This window comes from Panthera tigris, chromosome D1 (assembly GCF_018350195.1).
Source record: "Panthera tigris isolate Pti1 chromosome D1, P.tigris_Pti1_mat1.1, whole genome shotgun sequence".
NCBI lineage: Eukaryota > Metazoa > Chordata > Mammalia > Carnivora > Felidae > Panthera > Panthera tigris.
The window spans coordinates 4,792,144-4,812,457 of record NC_056669.1 but is presented as its reverse complement, the minus strand read 5'-3'; the positions used below and the strand labels follow the sequence as shown (position 1 = coordinate 4,812,457).

Here is a 20,314-nt window from a genome sequence, read left to right as displayed (position 1 = left end):
CGACCTGAGCCGAAGTCGGACGCTTAACCGACTGAGCCACCCAGGCGCCCCAAGAAGAAGAAACTTTAAATAATGGCTCGATGGCGTTTATTGAATGCTCTTTATAATGACAAAATATTGGCAACAACCAACCGTCTTACTGTGAGGAAATGGTCAATTAAAATATGATCTGCTTCCGAGGACATTAAGCAGCTGTTGCAATGAGAACAGTGTGGCAAGATGACACTGTGGCATGGGAGAATGTTTATGATGTTGTGATAGCCTGATTTCCCCAGGAAACAGACTCAGATGAAGATTTGTGCTCAGGAACCCTTAGTTAGGACCGATGACACACCAGGCAAACCCCTGTAGATATCAAGTCCTGAGAATAACGCTTTGTGGCTCGCAGCTCCACCCTCCATTCATCCCTTTTTCTGGAAGTTAGGTAGCATGTGTTTACAGCTTTATAGTTTCACCAGACTACTTCCTTGTGAGGATGTGAAGAAAGGAGAGGGGCCAGGGTTCATGTGCTGTCACAGGAAAGGACTCTGCTCAGCTTTTCACAGTTGCCCTCCATGGAGACCAGGAAGACTCATCTTTGCATTACAGCTCATGTCTTTGGATACAGGTTGCCCTGGGGAAGGGACGCTGGGTCAGTCAGCCTTATTTAGCTCAAGGCAGTTTCTAGAGCAAGACTCTGCTGAGCACCGACAGCTACAAATACCCCCGCCTCTGCTAGAGAGAAACAATTACACAAAAAGAAAAATAGGCAAAAACCAAGTGTTTTTGTGTCCACTGTGAATCCAGCTTTGTAAAATATGTGTATGGGTATGCACAAAAACTGAAAGGGGACAGAGAAAAAAATGAACACAGCTATGTCACAAAAGCAAAAGAAATAATAAGGGCATAACCCTTTCCCCAAAGAAACCGTGAATCCAAAGAGATTATTGGTTCCTTTACAATAACAGAGGAGCTCAAATGTAGACGGTATCCCCTCCTGATTTAAAAAGCTGGCCATTTTTGTTAATTCTTGTGTGTCTGAGGCTTGCCCTTGTGTTCTATTTGTGGAATATGTCCAGATGTGGTGTGACAAATGTAGCTCAGAGTTCCTGTCAGGTTCCCGTGGAAATGGTAACACACATGAACAGTCTCTGTTCATCTGTTCATACAGTGGCCTTACCCATGTTGGAGAAGACATAGAGGATATTCATTCAGTCCATGCGTGTGCCATCGGTACTGTTTTTCCATAGTCCTCACTTGCTTCCCTACCTGGCCTAGCATCTTCCATATGTATGATCTAAAGGGAATGGAGTATGAAAAGTGTGGATGGGGTCAGGGCAAATAAATAGGACACTGAAAAACAGTTTGAAGTCTATACTCTAGTGAGGATGAGTAAATACAGACATCTATTTTCCCACGTTAGAGCACATATACACACAGGGCTGAAACCTGGAGTCAAAGCATCTCACGTCAGCTCCTCTTATCTGAAATAGACCTCTTTTATCTCTGCCGCTTTCTTGTTGCCTTCCTCCTGGTAACTTACAGTGTCCTTCGAAATCACACCTGTTCTGTATCTTTTTTCTCGTGTACTCTTGCCTTTCACATCCATTTAAGATCATTCTTTTGAGCTGCCTTTAATGGATTTTGAATTAGTTCTTTGAAAACAAGATGAGAAGACAAAGGAGAGCCTGTGAGCTATTTTCAGGCACTTTAACAGATTTTTGTGGGGAAAACAGAGGGTATAATAGACCCAGTGAGCCAAAGTGATAGGAATAGATTGTTTCTCTGTGGAAGAAGGAAGGAACTATGTGATCACTAGAAATATTATCGGGAGAGCATGCTTCAGGAGTTCCTCATCATGGGTGGTGTAGAAGTAGATGAAGGATGACTATTTATGAGGAATACTATATTTTTTTAGTATGTACTATATTTATTTATTTTGAGACAGAGCACAAGCTGGGGAGGAACAGAGAGAGGGAGAGAGAGAATCCCAAGCAGGCTCCACACTGTCAGCGCAGAGCCTGATGCAGGGCTCAAACCCATGAACCATGAGATCATGACTTGAGCTGAAATCAATAGTTGGATGCTCAATTGACTGAGCTACCCAGGCACCCTGAGGACTACTGTGTTTTGATGGAGGTTAGATGGGTTAGTGCAGTTCCAGGGCATCTAATGACTTCATGTCACTGATCTTGTGTGAAACAGTGTAGCTACAAATTATTTTGTAAATAAACCTGTACATAGTTCCATGCTGTTGTCCTCCAGAAGTACAAAAGTACTAGGATTGCTTCTTCATGCATCCTGTAAAAGCTGCCATATGCTACTGTAATAGCCACATCATGGACGTATGATGTGATAATTTCTGTCACACTTAAAGTCTGATATTTGGCTAAGGAAACTCATAGGTTTAGCCTTTGGCTAACTTTTACCTATATCATTTGGAAAGTGGTAAAAAATTTTCAGATTCTCCTCAATTTTATTTCTTTACTGTAACACAACTTTCATTCCAAAACCTAATCGTTTCTGTACAAATTGGTCAGACACGTAGCTCCCAAGACTGGGTTGCAGCAGTTCAGGAGGGTGACTCACACAGCTGAACAATTGTAGAGGCGTAGCAATCAAAGAGGCATTAGCAGTGATTAATGTCTCCGAGTAAGCCCTCTGAGGATCTGTCCTTGTGGAAATGAAACTCTCCTGCCATCGCTACAGTGGCCTCCAATTTGAGCAGGGACAGTCATCATCAACGGAAGCCAGAGTCCATGCATATTTGCACTGTGATTCCCTCTCCAACCTTCTTAGCCACCAGGTGAAAGATTGGGAGAAGTACAGGCATGAGAAATGATGAGAGAAGCTCTCTGTGGGAAGATGCCAAAGCCTGTGAGCCATTGCCCTATTTATGCAATGCAAAAATGCAGGTTTTTGGGTATAGAGCTGAGGTAGGTGCTTGGCCAGCTCCTCTTTGTAATGAGCTTGTGTGTGTGTGTGTGTGTGTGTGTGTGTGAGAGAGAGAGAGAGAGAGAGAGAGAGAGAGAGAGAGAGAGAGAGAGAACATTAGAGTGTGTGTGTGCATGCCCTTATCAAATCTGGCTGGAACTTGTTTACATCTGAAGATTCAGGATTTTCTACAATTTAGGGGAAGTTCTTTTGGTTTATATTTCTTCCTCCATTGTTTTTTTTCTTCTCATTCTAGATCACACTGTTTTTAGAGGTTGTACTTTTCATTAATTGTCCTACTAAATCTGTTTTAGAGTCAACAGAGGAATCCAGACAAATATATATAATACAAGGGAATATCTGGTATTTTACAAGAATGGCACACAGATAGGCTTTGCTGTTTGAAAGGAAAGAGAAACAACTGATAATATTGGAGTGTAATTTTATGATGCTCTTTTTTTAAAACTTAGATTAATCTCTTAATTTACATATTAAAAATTTCCAATCATACAACATTCGACACCCAGTCTCTATTTCATCATTTCCATAGGATGCTCTGCTTTTTAGATGTGGTTTCTTGGTGAAAAATGTATCGCAGACTGTAAATGTGGCCCAGATTATAAGAAGAATCTGGCTTCACCTCCATTATGCCATATTTCTATCAAAATTTATATCCTATGCATATTTTAAAGTATATCTTAGCATATTCTCCAATTTAAAAACTTTAAACTTAACCATCACAAATGTCCCTGAAGCACTTAATATGCTTTTGATAATACCTACTCCTTTGGGTATTCAGTAATTAATCTTAAATATATTAGAGAGTTCCCTGTTGTTAGCAAATTCTTTGTTAGCTCAAAGATGTTAAAACCCTATTTAAAAAAAAAAATCTGAATGTATACTCTGTTTTCTTTAACTATATCATAAAATTTGAAACAATTAATTTTGGTTCACTTATATTTAAAAGTAAATATATGACATAGTTGTGTTCCTTTTGGAGAGGGGCAGAGATGCCACAAATGCAGTAAAAGGAGAATGATTTGCTTCTAAAATAGTAGAAACTCATTGTTTAACTCTTCACAGATTAAGGCCAAGATTGATAAGGATCTTTCTTTTCACTATTATACCTATACTGTTACTTACTTAACTCCAGAATATCCTGAAACTACAGAGGTTTTATATCACCCCAACAGAGATTCAAATGAAACTGCATTGATAGATCAGATTGAAAACAGTTTTCTTTAAAATTACAATTCAGGCAATGGCATTTCTTTTTTTTCTCATGAATATAATTTATTGTCAACTTGGCTTCCATACAGCACCAGTGTTCCTCCCAACAAGTGCCCTCCTCAATGCCCGTCACCCATTTCCCCCTCTCCCCTGCGCCCCATCCACCCTTAGTTTGTTCTCTGTATTTAATAGTCTCTTGTGGTTTGACTCCCTCCCTCTCTGTTTGTATCCATTTTTCCCCCTTCCCTTCCCCCACGGTCTTCTGTTCAATTTCTCAAGATCCACATATGAGTGAAAACCTATGATATCTGTCATTCTCTGACTGATTTATTTCCCTCAGCATAATACCTTCCACTCCCAGTGGCATTTCTTTTGAGCCTTTCTCCTTTGTTATTATTTAGACATATGCATATAGTATTTACCGGTAAGTCTCCCTGGGAGGCTGAGACCAACTTCAGTCATTTCTTTATAGATTGGCAAGACACTAGAATAATATTTTTATTAAAGTGTCATCTGGCTTTCAAACTAGCTCACAAAAACCTTAGGGTCTTCCTGATAAAAGTATTGTTTCTGGACAAATACTATATGCTGTCACTTCTATGTGGAATCTAAAAAATGCCAAATTCACAGAATGGCGATTCCCAGGGTCTGGGAGGTGGGGGATTGGGGAGATGTTAGTCAAAGGGTACAAACTTCCAGTTAGAAGATGAATATGTTCTTGGGATCTATTGCACAGCTTTGTGAGCATTGTTAACAATTATGTATTATATGCTTGGGTGTTGTTCAGAGAGTAGATTTTAAATGTTCTCACTACCAAAAAGAAAAAAAATTATATATATATATATATATATATATATATACACAAAATTATGTGGCATATTGAAAGTGTTAGCTAACACTATGAGAGTAATTGTTTTGCAATATATAAATGCATCAAAAGAACACTTTGTACACCTTAAAGTTATACAATATTATATATCATTTATAGCGGAGGAAGGAAAGCTGAAAAAATGGTTTCTCTAAGAGGATGATTATCTCCTTAAAATATTGGAATGTCTTTACAATATGGACTTGAGATATAGTTGTGCTTGAGTTACATTACTGAAATGTGAATTTGATGGAGCCTAAATAATTAAAAGATAATTATGGGGCATCTGCAGCTCACAGAAGTGAGTAGCTGGTAGGTATTCACCTCCTCAGTTGATATTTGGTCCACATAAGGATACACTTGCTGCTTTGGTGTTTTCCTGTGTTAGTGGAGACCCGTGCCCTTCCTGGGTGACAAGGATGGTCTCTGGATCTAAAAAACACTAATTGTACTCTTTTATTGATACATCTTCCCCTAGAGGATCCAGGACCCCAAATGTACAATGCTATGTATTTGGTGCTACCTCTCTCTAATTACTTGGTTCTCAATGAAGGTAATATTTCCTTTTCCAAGTATAGTGGTCAGATTTGTTACAGTTTTATAAAGGAAGTAATTTTAGCTCTCCAATAATATTAATTCAGCTGAAAACTTTTTGTTTCTTTACTTGTCACACACTCCTTAATCCCTTACACCCAGTAGTCTGCCCCACTCCTCCATTAAAATTGCTGTCAAAGGTCCCCAAAGTGCTGACCAATCCATTTTACAGTTTTCTGTCTTTCTTTTACTTGACTTCACTGTGACATTTGATAGCTGTTGACTGCTCCTTATAACTGCTTTCTGTTGACTTCAGTGATCCATTAATTCATTGACCATCCAGCTAATACGTATTAAGCATCTCCTAAATGACAGGCAGAATGCTAGGCATTGATTAAATAACAGTGGGCAAGACTGTGCATTTCTTCCCTCGCACAGATGTTTTCCTCTGTTTATTTCACAAGATGTGGTATCAGACAGACTTCACCTTGAGACCTACGTTTGCTACGTATAGTTGTGGAACTTGGGCAAATGTCTTAACATTTTTCACCTGTAAAACGAAGACAATTAAAAATATCTACTTGATAAAAATTTTTTAAAGTGTAAAGTCATCTATGAAAATATTTGGCACATTGTTTAACATTATTCTCACTGGGACCTCTCTAGTTCAGTCAATGTAGGCTTTTAAAGACATTATAGCATCTCTGGCTGGTGTCTTTGACTCTGGTCTTGGTGCTCAAAAGTCCAGCCTTTGTGTTGCCCATCAGTTAACAGCTCACCCCCTCATTCCTATTCCCCAGATGCTATCCACTTACAGTTTGCCCATCCCTGACCATGCTGGGCTCTCCCACTTCTCTGGTTCATCTGTATTCCATTACTGTCCATCTGTCAGTGTGACTGTGCCTTCCTTGTTGGGTTTTTGAACACCCACTTTTATTCAAGTTCTTCAGACACTATCACAGGCATGGGGCTCAAACCCATGCCTCTGTTAGGCTCTAACGGAGGCAAACAGGAAAACCTGTAGAGGAGAGAGTCATACATTGTTTTCTCCATTGTCCATAAGTATTCCCATTTGCCTCTGTCACAGCCTAATCACACTGTGACTTAATTATCTGTAGAGGCTCATATCAGAAAAGAATGTGTCTAGGTGTCTAGGTACCCTTAAATGTGGCACAACTTTGGTTTTAAAGGTACTTTTTAAAAATTTATTTAATATTTTATTTTTTATATGTTTATTTTTGAGAGGGGGAGAGAGAGAGGGAGAGAGAGGATCTGAAGCAGGCTCCATGTTGAGAGCAGAGAGCCCCAATGTGGGCCTCAAAGTCACAAACCAGGAGATGGTGACCCGAGCTGAAGCTGGATACTTAACTGATGGAGCCACCCAGGTGTCCTGGCACAAGTGTAGCTTTAAAAGCTTGATTATATTTACCAAACAAATATTTAGATGAAAGCTTAGTTTTATTTTTTAAACTTTTATTTATTATTTTTAATGCTTTCATTCATTTGAGAGAGGCAGAATGTGAGTGGGGGAGGGGCAGAGAAAGGGAGACACAGAATCCCAAGCAGCCTCCAGGTTCTGAGCTGTCAGCACAGAACACGATTCAAGGCTTAAACTCACATACTGTGAGATCATGACCTGAGCTAAAGTTGAACGCTTAAACAACTGACCAACCAGGTGCCGCAGCTTAGACTTTTTAAAGTTTTTATCTATTTTGAGAGAGAGAGAGAGAGAGAGAGAGAGAGAGAGAGAGAGAGAGAGAGAACATGAGTGGGGAAGGGGCAGAGAGACAGAAGGAGAGAGATACCCAAGCACACTCTGTGCTGGCAGCCCGATATGGGGCTCGAACCTAGGAACTGTGAGATCATGACCTGAGCCAAAATCAAGATTTGGATGCTTAAGTGGCTGAGCCACCCAGGCACCCTGAAAGCTTAGTTTCTATGAATGAAATCTTTGTGTCCATGTTCCAGTCATTACACTAGTGATGGGTGTGCAGACATAAATGAGCTCATGTCTTTGTCCTTAAGAGGTGCACGATGTGAAGTCAGATGGATAGCAAATGAAGGACAAAGATTCATGTCATCAATGGATAGGTTATTACATTTTGAGATAAAAGATGTCACATTTAGGCTACTCATTTTTCTAAAGAAGTGAATTAACAGTAACTTAATTTTTTTTAAGTTTTATTCATTTTTGAGAGAGAGACAGAGAGAGAGACAGAGCGTGAGAAGGGGAAGGGCAGAGAGAGAGGGAGATACAGAATCTGAAGCAGGCTCCAGGCTCTGAGCTGTCTGCATAGAACCCGATGTGGGGCTCGAACTCACAAACCATGAGATCATGACCTGAGCTGAAGTTGGACACTTAACCAATTGAGCCACCCAGGTGCCCCAACAATAATTTAAAATTTTAACTTGTTAATGAAAGCAGATTTATTTTAAGTTTTGCCTCTAGAGGAACATATTCTTATAGACCCAAAGGTCAAACTGTCATAGCATCTTCTGACATGAACACATGAGCATGGTCTATATGTTTCATGTGATTTGCTGTAAGTAGGGGATTTGCATCCTCATAAGTGGGATATTGGAAGTGAGAACTGTACCACTTGTCTCAGCTGAACTACTTTCTCTGTGCTTTCTGAATTTTGAGATGAGGTTTAAAATGAAACTATTTGTAAAAGTTACAGTGATCTTTCCCAAAGTTTACATGTTTACAACTTGAAGAACTTTCTTGTCTTTTATGATACTGTACAGTTTAATAATTGTGAGAACAAAAATTTTTTTAAATGTTTATTTTGAGAGAGAGATTGAGATTGAGTGGGGGAGGGTCATAGAGAGAATGAGAAAAAGAGAGAATCCCAAGCAGGCTCTGTAATGTCAGCACAGAGCCTGGTCCTGGGCTGGAACCCAAAAACCATGAGATGATGACCTGAGCCAGAATCAGGAGTCAGACACTTAACTGGCTGTGCTACCCAGGCACCCCCCAAAGATCTTTATTAGTTAACTGAGTACTGTGATTTTATAGAATTACCATGTATAGTATTTGGGCGTAATATTCAAAATATTCTAGCTTTTCTTTATTGGTATAAGTCACTCTAGCACCCTGGCAGACCTCGGTGTCTTTGCTTGAGAATTAACAACTCTTCTTTACCCTTAAGTACAGAAGTGCTTTGTAAGACAGCAGGGATTCCTAGTGGATAGAATGCTGTACTCAAAGAGTAGTTTTTATTTTGTGCTCCTGGTGAGTTGTTTTCTGGATTATTTTTTGGGATTCTGGCAATGAAAATAGAACATAAACTTATTTATTATGTTTAATCTCTGTTCTTAATAACTCTGAGGGTGTTTTCAATGTTATAAAACAAAAAGCAAGTTAGAAGAAATTCTTTTTTTCTTTTTTTTGCATAAAGACTCTCTGTCCTTTTAAGATAAAACTCTTCAAAGTATAGAAGCAATTCGTGGGATGTTTTAGTGACCCATGGAATTTTGTAGTTCAGGGAGTATAATCAGCTTATAGGAATTTTTATTTATTTTGAATTTAGTTTTAATTAGAATTTTGTAATTGAAAAATTTAATAACAACCAAGAACACTGTCTTTGAAGGGATATACATTTAATTTGTATTAGGACTTTTTGGTTATGTATCGATGCTGATATAAGGATTTGGTCTAGGAATACAGTTTAGGGAAGGAGTCTTCAGACAGTCAGTAATCAAACCAACAGGGTATATTTTTAGAAGCCGAGAGAAGGGAGATTTAGGAGAATGAGATGATCAGTACAGTCAAATTAAAACAAAAACAACAAACCAGGTTAACTAAGGTAGGGATGAAACAGTATGTATTGCTTTAAGCAATTGCAAAAGTAGTTTCAGTGGAGCCATTGGGACAGGAGCCAAATTGCAGTGAGTGTCGTCCACCTTTTTTTTTCCACACTGGAGAACTGGACAGATAAATGCTATTATCATCAGTTGAGCTGGTCTTACTGTTCGTGATTGCAGCCTACGTTGAAGGGCAATCTTGTACCATGACCATGTAAGATGTGCGCTCATGTTTTTATCTTGATAGGTGACTTTGTCAGCTTGACTTGAATGTCAAACCTGTGAAAGTAAAATTAATATGAAATTCTTCTTAATAAAAGGACTCTTTTTCTCTTAGGTTTTCTACTTTTTTTTTTCATTTCACATTGATTTTAAGAACTTTTTTTGTCCAACTGACTTCTTCACTTGGCTATCAAAAAATTTATACTCTCTAGTGCTGTCTCAAAAAATATTTGATGTCTTTTGGCTGTGTTTTTCAAATAGTAGTGTTGACTCTGCTTTGTTCCCTGATTTCTGCATGGGGAGAATGCTTAGGGAATAATAAAGGTAGGAATACATAGCAAACCGAGCCCTAGACAGCCCAGATGGCTCTGCCCTTGGACAGGACACTAGCAGAGTGGCCTTCTGTTTCTTTCCCAGTCAGGCCTTATCTTCAGGACCTCCTTATGAGATGGAGTAGACGGGGCAAGAAAATACGAATATATGAACTTACATGTGTTGATTTCAGCCAAAGTCAAAGGAGAAGCAACAGACTGACTCTGTATAGAAGTTTCCTTTAGTGTACACACTCAGCTCATACACAGGTGTTGTATCCTTCCTGTATGGACCGTAAATTCCCTCCATATTTTCCCTCAGATCGTCCTTAATGGTGGCTCTAACTAGATCACGTGTGACTGGTTCTAGTTTCTACATAATGTGTTGTGTGTATGTGTGTGTGTATGTACTTACTTTTTATTATACCTCCATTACTGTAAGATAGAGTTCCTTTTGCCATGTCAAGTGGGAGTGAATGTAGACCAGGAAGACAAAGACTTTTAACCCTTTCTGGTGAGATTCCAGACTCTTGGTTACTCTCAGTTTTGTGGGTCAAAGAATGCAAATCAGTCCACCATTCTGCCATTTTAGTTTCTTGTTTTGTCCCTCTCTCCCGGGATTCTAACTTCATTCCTCCTGTTGACACTAGATAATCCGATACCTTTCTCTGCTCAAGTACCATAAATTCCCTCTCTGGTTGACATTTCCCACTTAACAGAAGAATTTTGATAAGTCAGATAGTAATAGTGGATGGGCCCGATAGAGAAACAACTTTATAGCTGCTTCTGGAAAGTTTCTTTACCTATGAGGGAAACCATTAAGAAAAAGATCTTGTTTGTGCTAATTGTAGCAAATGGAGTAGGGTATTGAAAAGAAAATTGGGCAGCTAAATTAGCAGCATTTAGAAAGTTTGTGCTACAGGGGGCTGAGGTAAGGTGGGAGGCATGAACAGGCAGAGCACAGAGGATTTCTAGAGCAGCAAAACTACTCTGTGTGATGCTGTAATGGTGGACACGTATCCTTACACATTTGTCCAAGCCCAAGGGCATACAACACCAAGAGTGAACCCTACTGTAAACTACCAACTCTGAGTGATGGTGTTGTGTCATTGTCATTCATTGATTGTAACAGATGTACCACTGTAGTTCATGACTGATTGTGTGTGTGTGTGTGTTTGTGTGTGTGTGTGTGTGTGTGTGTGTGTGTGTGTGTGTGTGTGTGAAGGGGGAGGTTGTGTATTTGTGGGAAGAGTGTTCTATGGAAAATATCTGTACTTTGTGCTCACTTTTGCTGTGAGTCTCAAACTTCTCTAAAAAATAAAGTCTACTTAAAAACAAAAACAAAAACAAAAAAACATAAAGTTAAAGGAAGCTTATGCTCATCAACATCTTAGAAGCCCCCAGAAGGTGAACTGAAATTTTCTTTCTCTAATTCAAAATGAATTAATCTCTCTGAGAATTTCTGGGCCCGAGGGAAATATCTCTCTAGCTTCACTCACTAGTTATCTCATTTGATGAGCATTTTTTAAAAAGCTATAAATTCAATTATTTTATTGCATTTGACTAACATTTGCTTCCCATTTACCTCTAGGTTTGAAGTTTGAGGAAGTTCAAGAAAGATTTGGTGAGGAGTTCTTTAATATATTCTTTGATGAGAATGAGAGAGTCCTTTGAGCCATGGGTGGCACATTGCAGGACTTTTGTAATGGCTTTGATGCTTTGTTGGAACACATCAGAACTTCCTTTGGGAAACAGGCCACGCTGGTGTCCCCATCGTTCCTGTGCAAGGAGCTCCTGGAGGGCACCCTTCTGCTTCACTACTTCCGTCCTCACCACGTTGTGGGCTTTGCAATGCTGGGCATGATCAAGGCTGCAGGAAAGAAGATCTACCAGCTTGATGTGGCCATGGAGCAGGTGGCCAATGAGAAACTGTGCTCCGATAGAACCCAGGCAATTGTAGCTGTCTTACCTTCCTCATCAAAGAATGTGACAATACTAACACCAGGAAGAACCTTCCCCGGGGAGCCTCCCAAGTCCCTGCGGACCTCAGAATCAGCATCAGTACCTTCTGCAGGGCCTTCCTTTTCCAATTTGATGTTTGACATCCACATGTCCGACCTACAGCTGGGGGAAGGCCTGCGGAAATAGCTGTGGTGCAACAGCCACAAAATGCTCAGGTTTGAGGACTGCTTCGAGATCGTTTCTCCAAAGGTCAGTGCCGCCTTTGAGAGGGTCCTGTTGCGACTGTCCACCCCGTTTGTGATCAGGACCAAGCCTGAGGCTTCCGGCACTGAAAATAAAGACAAGGTGAGTGGCCATGGGCTCGAGATGGGTGATGGGGACTGGAAGAGTGCATAATTATTTCTGTAAATTACATGCGGCGGTAGTTGTAATTATTGAGGCTACAGAACTTAAAGGGCCGTTTAGAAAATTACTGGTCCCTGAATGTATGGAAAAAGATTTGGCCTTATTCCCAGCCATTTTGCATAGGGTCTGCCTCTTCCATTAGTTTATTTCAGCATATAAAAGGAAGACACTTACTAATACCAGCCACAGTAATTACAAAAATGATAGGACTCACCAAGAACCTGATCCTGTAAAGCCATGAATATTTCCACCAATTGAAGGCAAACAGGAGAGAAATGGAAAGGCGGATTCCAACAGTATGGGGCCTGCTCACCTTCTCCTTAAATAACTATGGGTGGAAAGCTAGCTCCACTTTGAGTATGCTCTGTTCTAAATGTCATAATCTAGGAACGTCTTGGTTGCATCCTATTTTTGTCTCAGTGTGCAGAATAATGGATTTTCTAAGAGTTGGAAATTAAGTGGCTATCTCACGAGTGCTTTTCTTAATAGATTGTAGCATTGACACAGGGACTCATTCCTTTAGAACAGGCTCACTGCTTGGAGAACAGTGTCAACACTAGGAATTATCAATTTCTTTGAATCCCTGTTTGGAAAATCTTGGTTATTAACAAATGAAAAGATGGGTAAAGCTTTTTTTTTTTTAGGGGAAGTCAACATTTAAGTAGAAATGTGAAGAAAAATTAGTCATTATTATTTTAAATACAAAAATAAATGATATAAATGATACTCTTCTGCAGTAGACCTTTGTGTGTATCAACTTCCAGTAGAGCTTTTTGGTATTTTGTGACCAGAAAAGTATGGGGCTCCTGGGTGGCTCAGTTGGTTAAGCATCCAACTTTGGCTCAGGTCATGATCTCCCAGTTCAAGCCCCGTGTGGGGCTCTGTGTTGACAGCTCAGATCCTATAGCCTGCTTCAGATTCTGTGTCCCCCTCACTCTCTGCCCCTTCCCCTCTCATGCTTTGTCTCTGTCTCTCAAAAATAAATGTTAAAAAAAAACTTTTTTAAAGTAAAGTGAAGTTCTTCTAGGTGATTCAGCTTGTTCACAAGCATTTTAGGGAAAGCTGTTGACTTTTGGAAATGAACAGGCTGCTGTGGGCTAAAGGAAAGATGAGTTACAGAGATGATTAAAAACTCAGTGAATTAGGGGCGCCTGGGTCACTCAGTCAATTAAGCATCTGACTTCAGCTCAGGTCATGATCTCGTGGTTCATGAGTTCAAGCCCTGCGTTGGGCTCTGTGCTGACAGCTCAGAGCCTGGAGTCTGCTTCAGATTCTATGTCTCCCTCCCTCTCTGCCACTCCCCCACTCGCACTCTGTCTCTCTGTCTCTCAAAAATAAATAAACATTAAAAAAATTTAAAAAAAAAACCTTAGTGAATGAGTACTCATGTATTTGTATTGTGGTGTGCCTGCCATGAGAAATAAATAAGGGACTAGCCCCCTGAAAGCAGAGCCAAAGACTTTTTTGAGGATCTTCTGCAGCATTCGTTTTAGAACTGCTTTTTATAATTTTGAAATTCAATGGAAACATTTTAAACAAAATACTTGAGAGATAGGGAACAATACCCATTTATTCAGGATGACTGGATCCCGTGATTTAGAAAACTGATCCAGTGTTGTTTTCAACATTTAGATTCAGCAATTCGAAAGCATCTAAGTATAAACCTGAAAAATCCAACTTGGCATGCTTGGATATTTTAGTCTGAATGAATTGTTATTATTTCTGTTTGATTACACATGGTGTTTTAATAATATTTCTTACATATATATTATATGTATTTATATTGTTCAATGATTGCTACCCTTTCTTGAAGCTCTTTGCAAAAGAGGGAAGTTGTTTAGTGTATGTTTTTGTCCATATTTTTAGTTGGCTTAAAATTGGAATTATTCTGTCCTTTTAATTTAGAGAATATTAAAACTGTCAGTTCTGTTTTACAGAAGTGAAGTGTTTGGCTAGAAGGGTGTGAGCAGTATTGGCCTTTAAAATTGAAGTTAATATTTTTTAAAATGTGCCTGAAGTGGAATATGTTATTACCAATGTTAATTGCTTTATATATTTTGTAGATTTTAGAAAAATTAATTCAATTTATAGTTATTGCTTCAGATTTCCCCCCTCTATTTCATCTGGCTTGTATTTCTGTTTAATTTGCATACCAGTGTGAGGAATAGACATAATGAAATGATGATTCACATGTCAAGGCCCCCTGCCAGTTCCGATAATAGGAAAATGTGCTTATGAATGAAATGCCATTATAACTTAAACATGGCAGTGACAGCTTAAAAATAAAGCAATAGGCAGGATTTTTACTTAGAATAGGACACCAATCCTCTCATCCTTGGGCTTATATTTCTGCTTATTCACCTGGGTTTGCCAGAAGGGGACATTTGGGAAGTTCTTCTGGCCCCATTTGGAACTGTGGTCAGTAACTTTATGGCATGGAGTCTTAACCAGGTGAATAACATTTTTGAGTTACTATGTTTCCATATCCCAAATTTGTATTTTCTTAACACATGGAAAGAAGAAAACCAAGGTTAAAAATTAGGATTCTCTTGATAAATTTGACCTGTTACTCACTATTTTCCCCATAATAAGTGTTCTTTCTTGTTGATGAATAATTCCATGTTGCTGAAGTTTCTAATTTTTTATGGGGCTTTGATAAGAAAGTGCTATTTTCATTCTTATTTATTTTTTTTAATTTTTTAATGTTTTATTTATTCTTGAGAGAGAGACAGAGCATGAGCCGGGGAGGGGTAGAGTGAGAAAGGGACACAGAATGCAAAGCCGGCCCCAGGCTCTGAGCTGTCAGCACAGAGCCTGACGTGGGGCTTGAACTCACAAGCCATGAGATCATGACCTGAGCCAAAGTCAGACACTCAACAGACTGAGCCACCCAGGCACCTCAAGAAAGTGCTGTTTTTATTTTTTTTAAACCATTTTTTTATACTTTTTTTTAACATTTATTTATTTTTTGAGACAGAGACAGAGCATGAACGGGGGAGGGGCAGAGAGAGAGGGAGACACAGAATCGGAAGCAGGCTCCAGGCTCTGAGCCATCAGCCCAGAGCCTGACGCGGGGCTCGAACTCACAGACCACGAGATGGTGACCTGAGCTGAAGTCTGACGCTCAACCGACTGAGCCACCCAGGCGCCCCAGAAAGTGCTGTTTTTAAATAATTTAGGATATTCCTTGGTCCAAAGGTGAAGGCTTTCGTGATAATTTCACTGTTTTGGCTGTGCACTTAATGCCTGCCATCCAAAAAAAAAAAAAAAAAGTCAAATACCCAAGAAGTGAAAACCAAGAGCTAATTGTGTAACTGAATGACAGTAAATCATTTGCAGAATGAACTGTAATACTTCTGCTAAACAGAATCTTTGTCATTGTCTGCTGTCAGCCATTGCTTACCCATATGATTAGAGGCAGAATGTGTTTGTGTGCAGTTTGGTGAAATACTAATGGATCAGAAAGCCATCATCCTAGTTCCAGAGAACTTGCATCGTGATTGTGCAGTAATGAGTTATGGAGACCAGAAGGGAGAATGTCACCGAGAGGCATCATATGCAGTCATCAGTGGCAGGCTTCAATTCAGCAGACTTTAGAGGTCAGGAGGGACTCTTCCAGGTGGATTGACCCAGCTTTGAGTCCCTCTATTTGGCTCCCTCTGCATCTTCTAAGTGATCACCTATGCCTTACATAGTTTCCTCTCTCTCTTTTCTTCTCTGCCCATGTGGCATTTCTGTGTTTTTATCTTTCCTTAAAGCTCACCTTCTTTTCATCACGTTTCTTTATCAGATGTCAGGTGTCAGATATCAGATATCAGATATCAGATGTCAGATATCATTAAATATGAATGAATTAGTTCATTATTTAAAAAAAGAACAGATTCAGCACTGGGAATTAATGATGAATTATGAATCTCTTTTAATTTGTGCATGCATCTTTAGGTCATTCAAATCTAACTATTTGGAGAATTTGGAAGTTTTTCACATCAGTCTTTGGAGGCATTGTGGTGATTTTTAGAGGAAATTTCTTGTAGTACAATGTGCAGCTTGGGGCATTACATCTAGTCCTGTGAATCTAATGTATTGACATAGATTCCAAAGCTTCTTTGTATGAAAGGGGCCATGTGTGTAAAGAGGGCTGTTAGAAACTGGACGAATGGCCCATGGCTTCCTTCTCCACATTATAAGGTAATAGTGTGTGGGAAAGTGGAGGTAGCCTGGGCGAGAGGCGTCTCAGACCCGTGATTTTAGTAAATCCCTGTAATCTGAGCCTCAGGTTAATTCATCTGGACATTAAGAAACTCAGATGAATAATTAGTATTTATACTCCTTATTAAGTCATCTTTAACATGTGTAAATTTATAGGAAGTCAGTGGGTCATGAAAGTTGCTATCATCCCTTTGATTCAATGAATTCAGGCAATTTCAAAGAGAAGCAGAGGGGAATCTGACTTTTCAACCATGAAGAGTCATCCTCTTATCAGGACCGACTTAAAGCAATTCTCTGACAGCTTAGGCTGCCTACCTCAAACACTTTTTTGTTTGGATTAAATGACAATCCATGTAAAATTTTTCTATCTTCAGCTTCAGTGTAAGCCATGATTATTATTTTTGCTCTTCACACTTGTAACCTCCTTCCTATCTGTTCTCCTCCTCACTTATGGCCTTAGAAAAGAAGGTACTGGACATCAGTAGGTTTAATAATTTTAAAGAAATATGAAACCTGCTGGTATAACATCTCCCTAAAATATGACTTGGGGATCTGCTTTTTTCTTTATAAACTGTTCTTGTTTTAAAATCGTGAGTCTCCTTTTCAGAGTCACTGAAGTTTGGAATCAAGTTTTTACTACCTGGGTCTACTAATACCTTTTATGTACACACGTTATAGTGCTCTACTGTGCCAGTGGCTTCCAAGATAAAACCAATTGGTTAGCTTAGGCACAACCTGAAATAGCAGTGGATTTGAGAAACAATAAATAACATGAGTTCTTTTGACATTTTTTTCCTAGTAGCAACGCTTCAAAGAACTTTAATAATATTGTGGAAGGAGTCCAGGTTTTGAAATACATCATCCCTACAACAGAGAAATGGCATTTTCACTTGTGTTCCCAGAGTTGGAACTGAGGAAAAGCATGAACAGTAACGCATTTCTTTTTCAATCCCTAGAAATATCCTCACATTTGTCTTATTAATTAGAAGTCACAAAACAAATTCTGAGAAATAATTTTAAAAGAATACAGAATTAACTTCTGATTTTCTGTGATCAGATCAGCTTCCAGCCTTCTTTATCTTTCCTAGACATGTGCCCATTTTCTTCTGACACAATGATTGAAAAGTTGAAAATATATTTATTAATCTTACCATGCTGTAATGACATTGTTGAAAGACAAATTTCACCTACCAAGAATACATCACTTGACTTCATTTCAGGTTAGTGTGAGAAAATGTGAGGGTTTTTTTTCTCTCTTCAGACTGACACATTCTGTTAGAGAATTTCAAATATTGGACGATAATTTTAATGATGGAAAAAATGACATTAGGTCTTTCTCTATAAATTAGCATTATACAACATTGATGTAACTATGTCTTTGAGTCACAACTATCTGGAGTTTGCTTTGCTCTTGTAGTTATAAATGAGATCTTCAATTTTTGTGGGTTTTTTGTTTGTTTGTTTGTTTGTTTGTTTGTTTGTCTTTTCTCTGGAACTGCTTCCTGCCCATAAACTGCCTTTTAAAGTAGGTTGGACAAATTTGGATTCTGACGCTGGTATTGCTGAGGCTCATTCTGGTTCTTTCAATCTTTAAATGCCTGTAATGTTAAAATGCCTGCATAGTGCCATGCTACTGTATAGTTACTGTATTCTGTAAAGAGGACAAGGTATTTGTTACATGGTGAAGTATATATTCACTATAGTGACCTCCATGCCTCAAGTGCCCATTTTACTGTTGGATAGGTGAATAAAGTATGCCAAAGATGGCTGATGGGGCTCAAACAAACTCTGGTCTCTGGCTTAGAGACCCCTCCTCTGTGTTCTTCTTCCTTTGTTTGCTGCATGCGCAAAAATCCCCACAGATATGGAAGCTGACAGCTATAAATTACCCTCCCCACTTGCATTTGGGGCTCAGATCTTTGGAAAAACAGTCTCCTCTGAGCCCACCAGTGTTAAATAAATCTCCGATTGACCAAGATTTTTGAGTGCTGCCTGGTTTTTCTGCCAGTGTTCCAGCCTGGTTCCGTAATATATTTGGTTCCCTGACTGGGAAACCCAACCACACTGGCCCATTGTTGCCACTGGTTTGGAAGAATGGTGAGGCAGTGACGGAGCAAGGGATCACAAGGGAGAAGACGTGTCCTGCCTGAATTTCGGCAGTTTCCTACTCAGTCACCTCAGGCCGGCCCTGCTCCATTGTTCCCACCAGACTCAAAGAGACCTGGAAGGTGAGGACCTGGACCCGATGTCAGAACTGGTAAGGCCAGGACCTCAAAATAGTCAGGCCTACCCAAAATGGTGGAAGGGGGACCTAATCAATCCCCAGAAGCCTTAATAGTCTCACAGGTAGAAAATTTTGCAGGAGGGAATGTAATAGACTCTGGTGTGTGTGTGCATGTGAATGTACAGCTCAGCCAGGCTTGCCAGTCAAGTTTGAGTTTGTGGCTTCACAGGCAGGCACTCTTAAGGTCCCCAAAAGTCTACGGAGTCTGAATGGGCTCTCCTGTGTCATGGTGAGCATATAAGGTCTAGGGCAGTATCGGATCAGACTCTGATTGCAAGTCACAAAGCTGAGTCCACAACAGCCAAACCTCACCTAAAGTTTCCCTCAGAAACGCTACCAGTGGAGTATCTGGTCCTCTCATCCAAGGGGATACCCTCCCTTTGTCTGTCGTTGTGACACTGAACATGAGAAAGAAATTAATAATGGGATCAAAACAGAGTAAACCTATGATTTTAGATGTCATGCTCAAATATTTTAAAAAGGGATTTTCAGGTGATTATGGGGTGAAAATGACACCCAGGAAGTTAAGGACCTTTTGTGAACTAGAATGGCCCATATTCAATGTAGGATGGCCCCCAAAAGGGGCATTAGATGCTCAAATAGTGGAGCGGGTTTGGCTAATAGTCACTGGGAACCCAGGCCACCCTGATAAATTTCCATACATCAACTCCTGGCTTGAAATTGCCCAAAATCCCCTGCCTTGGGTGTGATTCATCCTTAGCAAACAGAGCCAGGCAAAGGTTTTTGCCACTTCATCTGGAGGCTCACACAGGAAGCCAAAGAAACAATGCACTGCTCCTCTAATATTTAAAGGAGACATGGAGGAAGCTATTGTCTTTCTGCCTCCTTATGACTGTTCAAGCTCCCTCCCCACTGCCCCTGAGATTGAAACTCCTCCCCCATCTGTCTCTCTGCTGCCACCACAGCCACTGCTGCAGCAGTTGCCACCGCCCATCTCCCCGCCCCTCTCAGACCCAGAGAACCCTCCCCCACCGGGGCCAGCAGACAGACTGCGCCCCAGACCCAGATCTAACGCTCTCCAAATGCCTGTAAGGGAGATGAGAGAGCCTGAAAGACATAATGAGGATGGAACAGTCCAGCCCAGTCGTTCCATGATGTATTATCAACCTTTCTCTACAACCGACCTCCTCAATTGAAAACATAACACTCCACCATACTCTGAAAAGCCACAAGCAATAGTCAACTTGATGGAGTCCCTCTTCCAGACCCACCAACCAACTTGGGAAGATTGTCAACAGTTACTCCATACTCTGTTTAATACAGAAGAAAGAAGAAGAATGAGAGAAACACAACAGTACCTAGAAGATCGCGCACCTCTGGGGATTAATGACCCTGCTGTCTGGGCTCAAGCTGCTGCACCTGAAGAATGCCTAACATGGGATTTCACCACAGAAGAAGGACAAGCCCACATCTGATGATACCAGGAAGCCCTCTTTCAGGGAATCTGAGCTGGAGCCAAAAAGCCCATGAACATGAGTAAAATATCATCAGTCACCTAGCACCCTGGGGAGTCTCCTGGAGACTACTAGGAAAGATTATGTGAAGCAT

General features: G+C 40.0%; 1 protein-coding gene and 1 non-coding gene across 3 annotated transcripts in view; one reads left to right on the top strand and one right to left on the bottom strand.

The window, feature by feature from the left end:
* The window catches only part of LOC122231355 (guanylate cyclase soluble subunit alpha-2-like), a 33,550-nt gene extending 21,358 nt beyond the window's left edge, over positions 1 to 12,192 (top strand). The window contains exons 1-2 of one of the 2 annotated variants that reach the window (XM_042959177.1): positions 7,182 to 7,220; positions 11,477 to 12,192. In XM_042959177.1, the coding sequence (XP_042815111.1) occupies positions 11,563 to 12,033 (471 nt within the window). In that variant the 5' untranslated portion in view covers positions 7,182 to 7,220; positions 11,477 to 11,562 and the 3' untranslated portion in view covers positions 12,034 to 12,192. Of the gene's footprint in view, positions 1 to 7,181; positions 7,221 to 11,476 lie in introns of those variants that run through there. The other variant, XM_042959176.1, reaches the window with a different exon arrangement.
* Positions 3,344 to 3,460, bottom strand: LOC122231630. The gene has a single exon (XR_006208886.1).
* Positions 12,193 to 20,314: the final 8,122 nt, after the last annotated feature.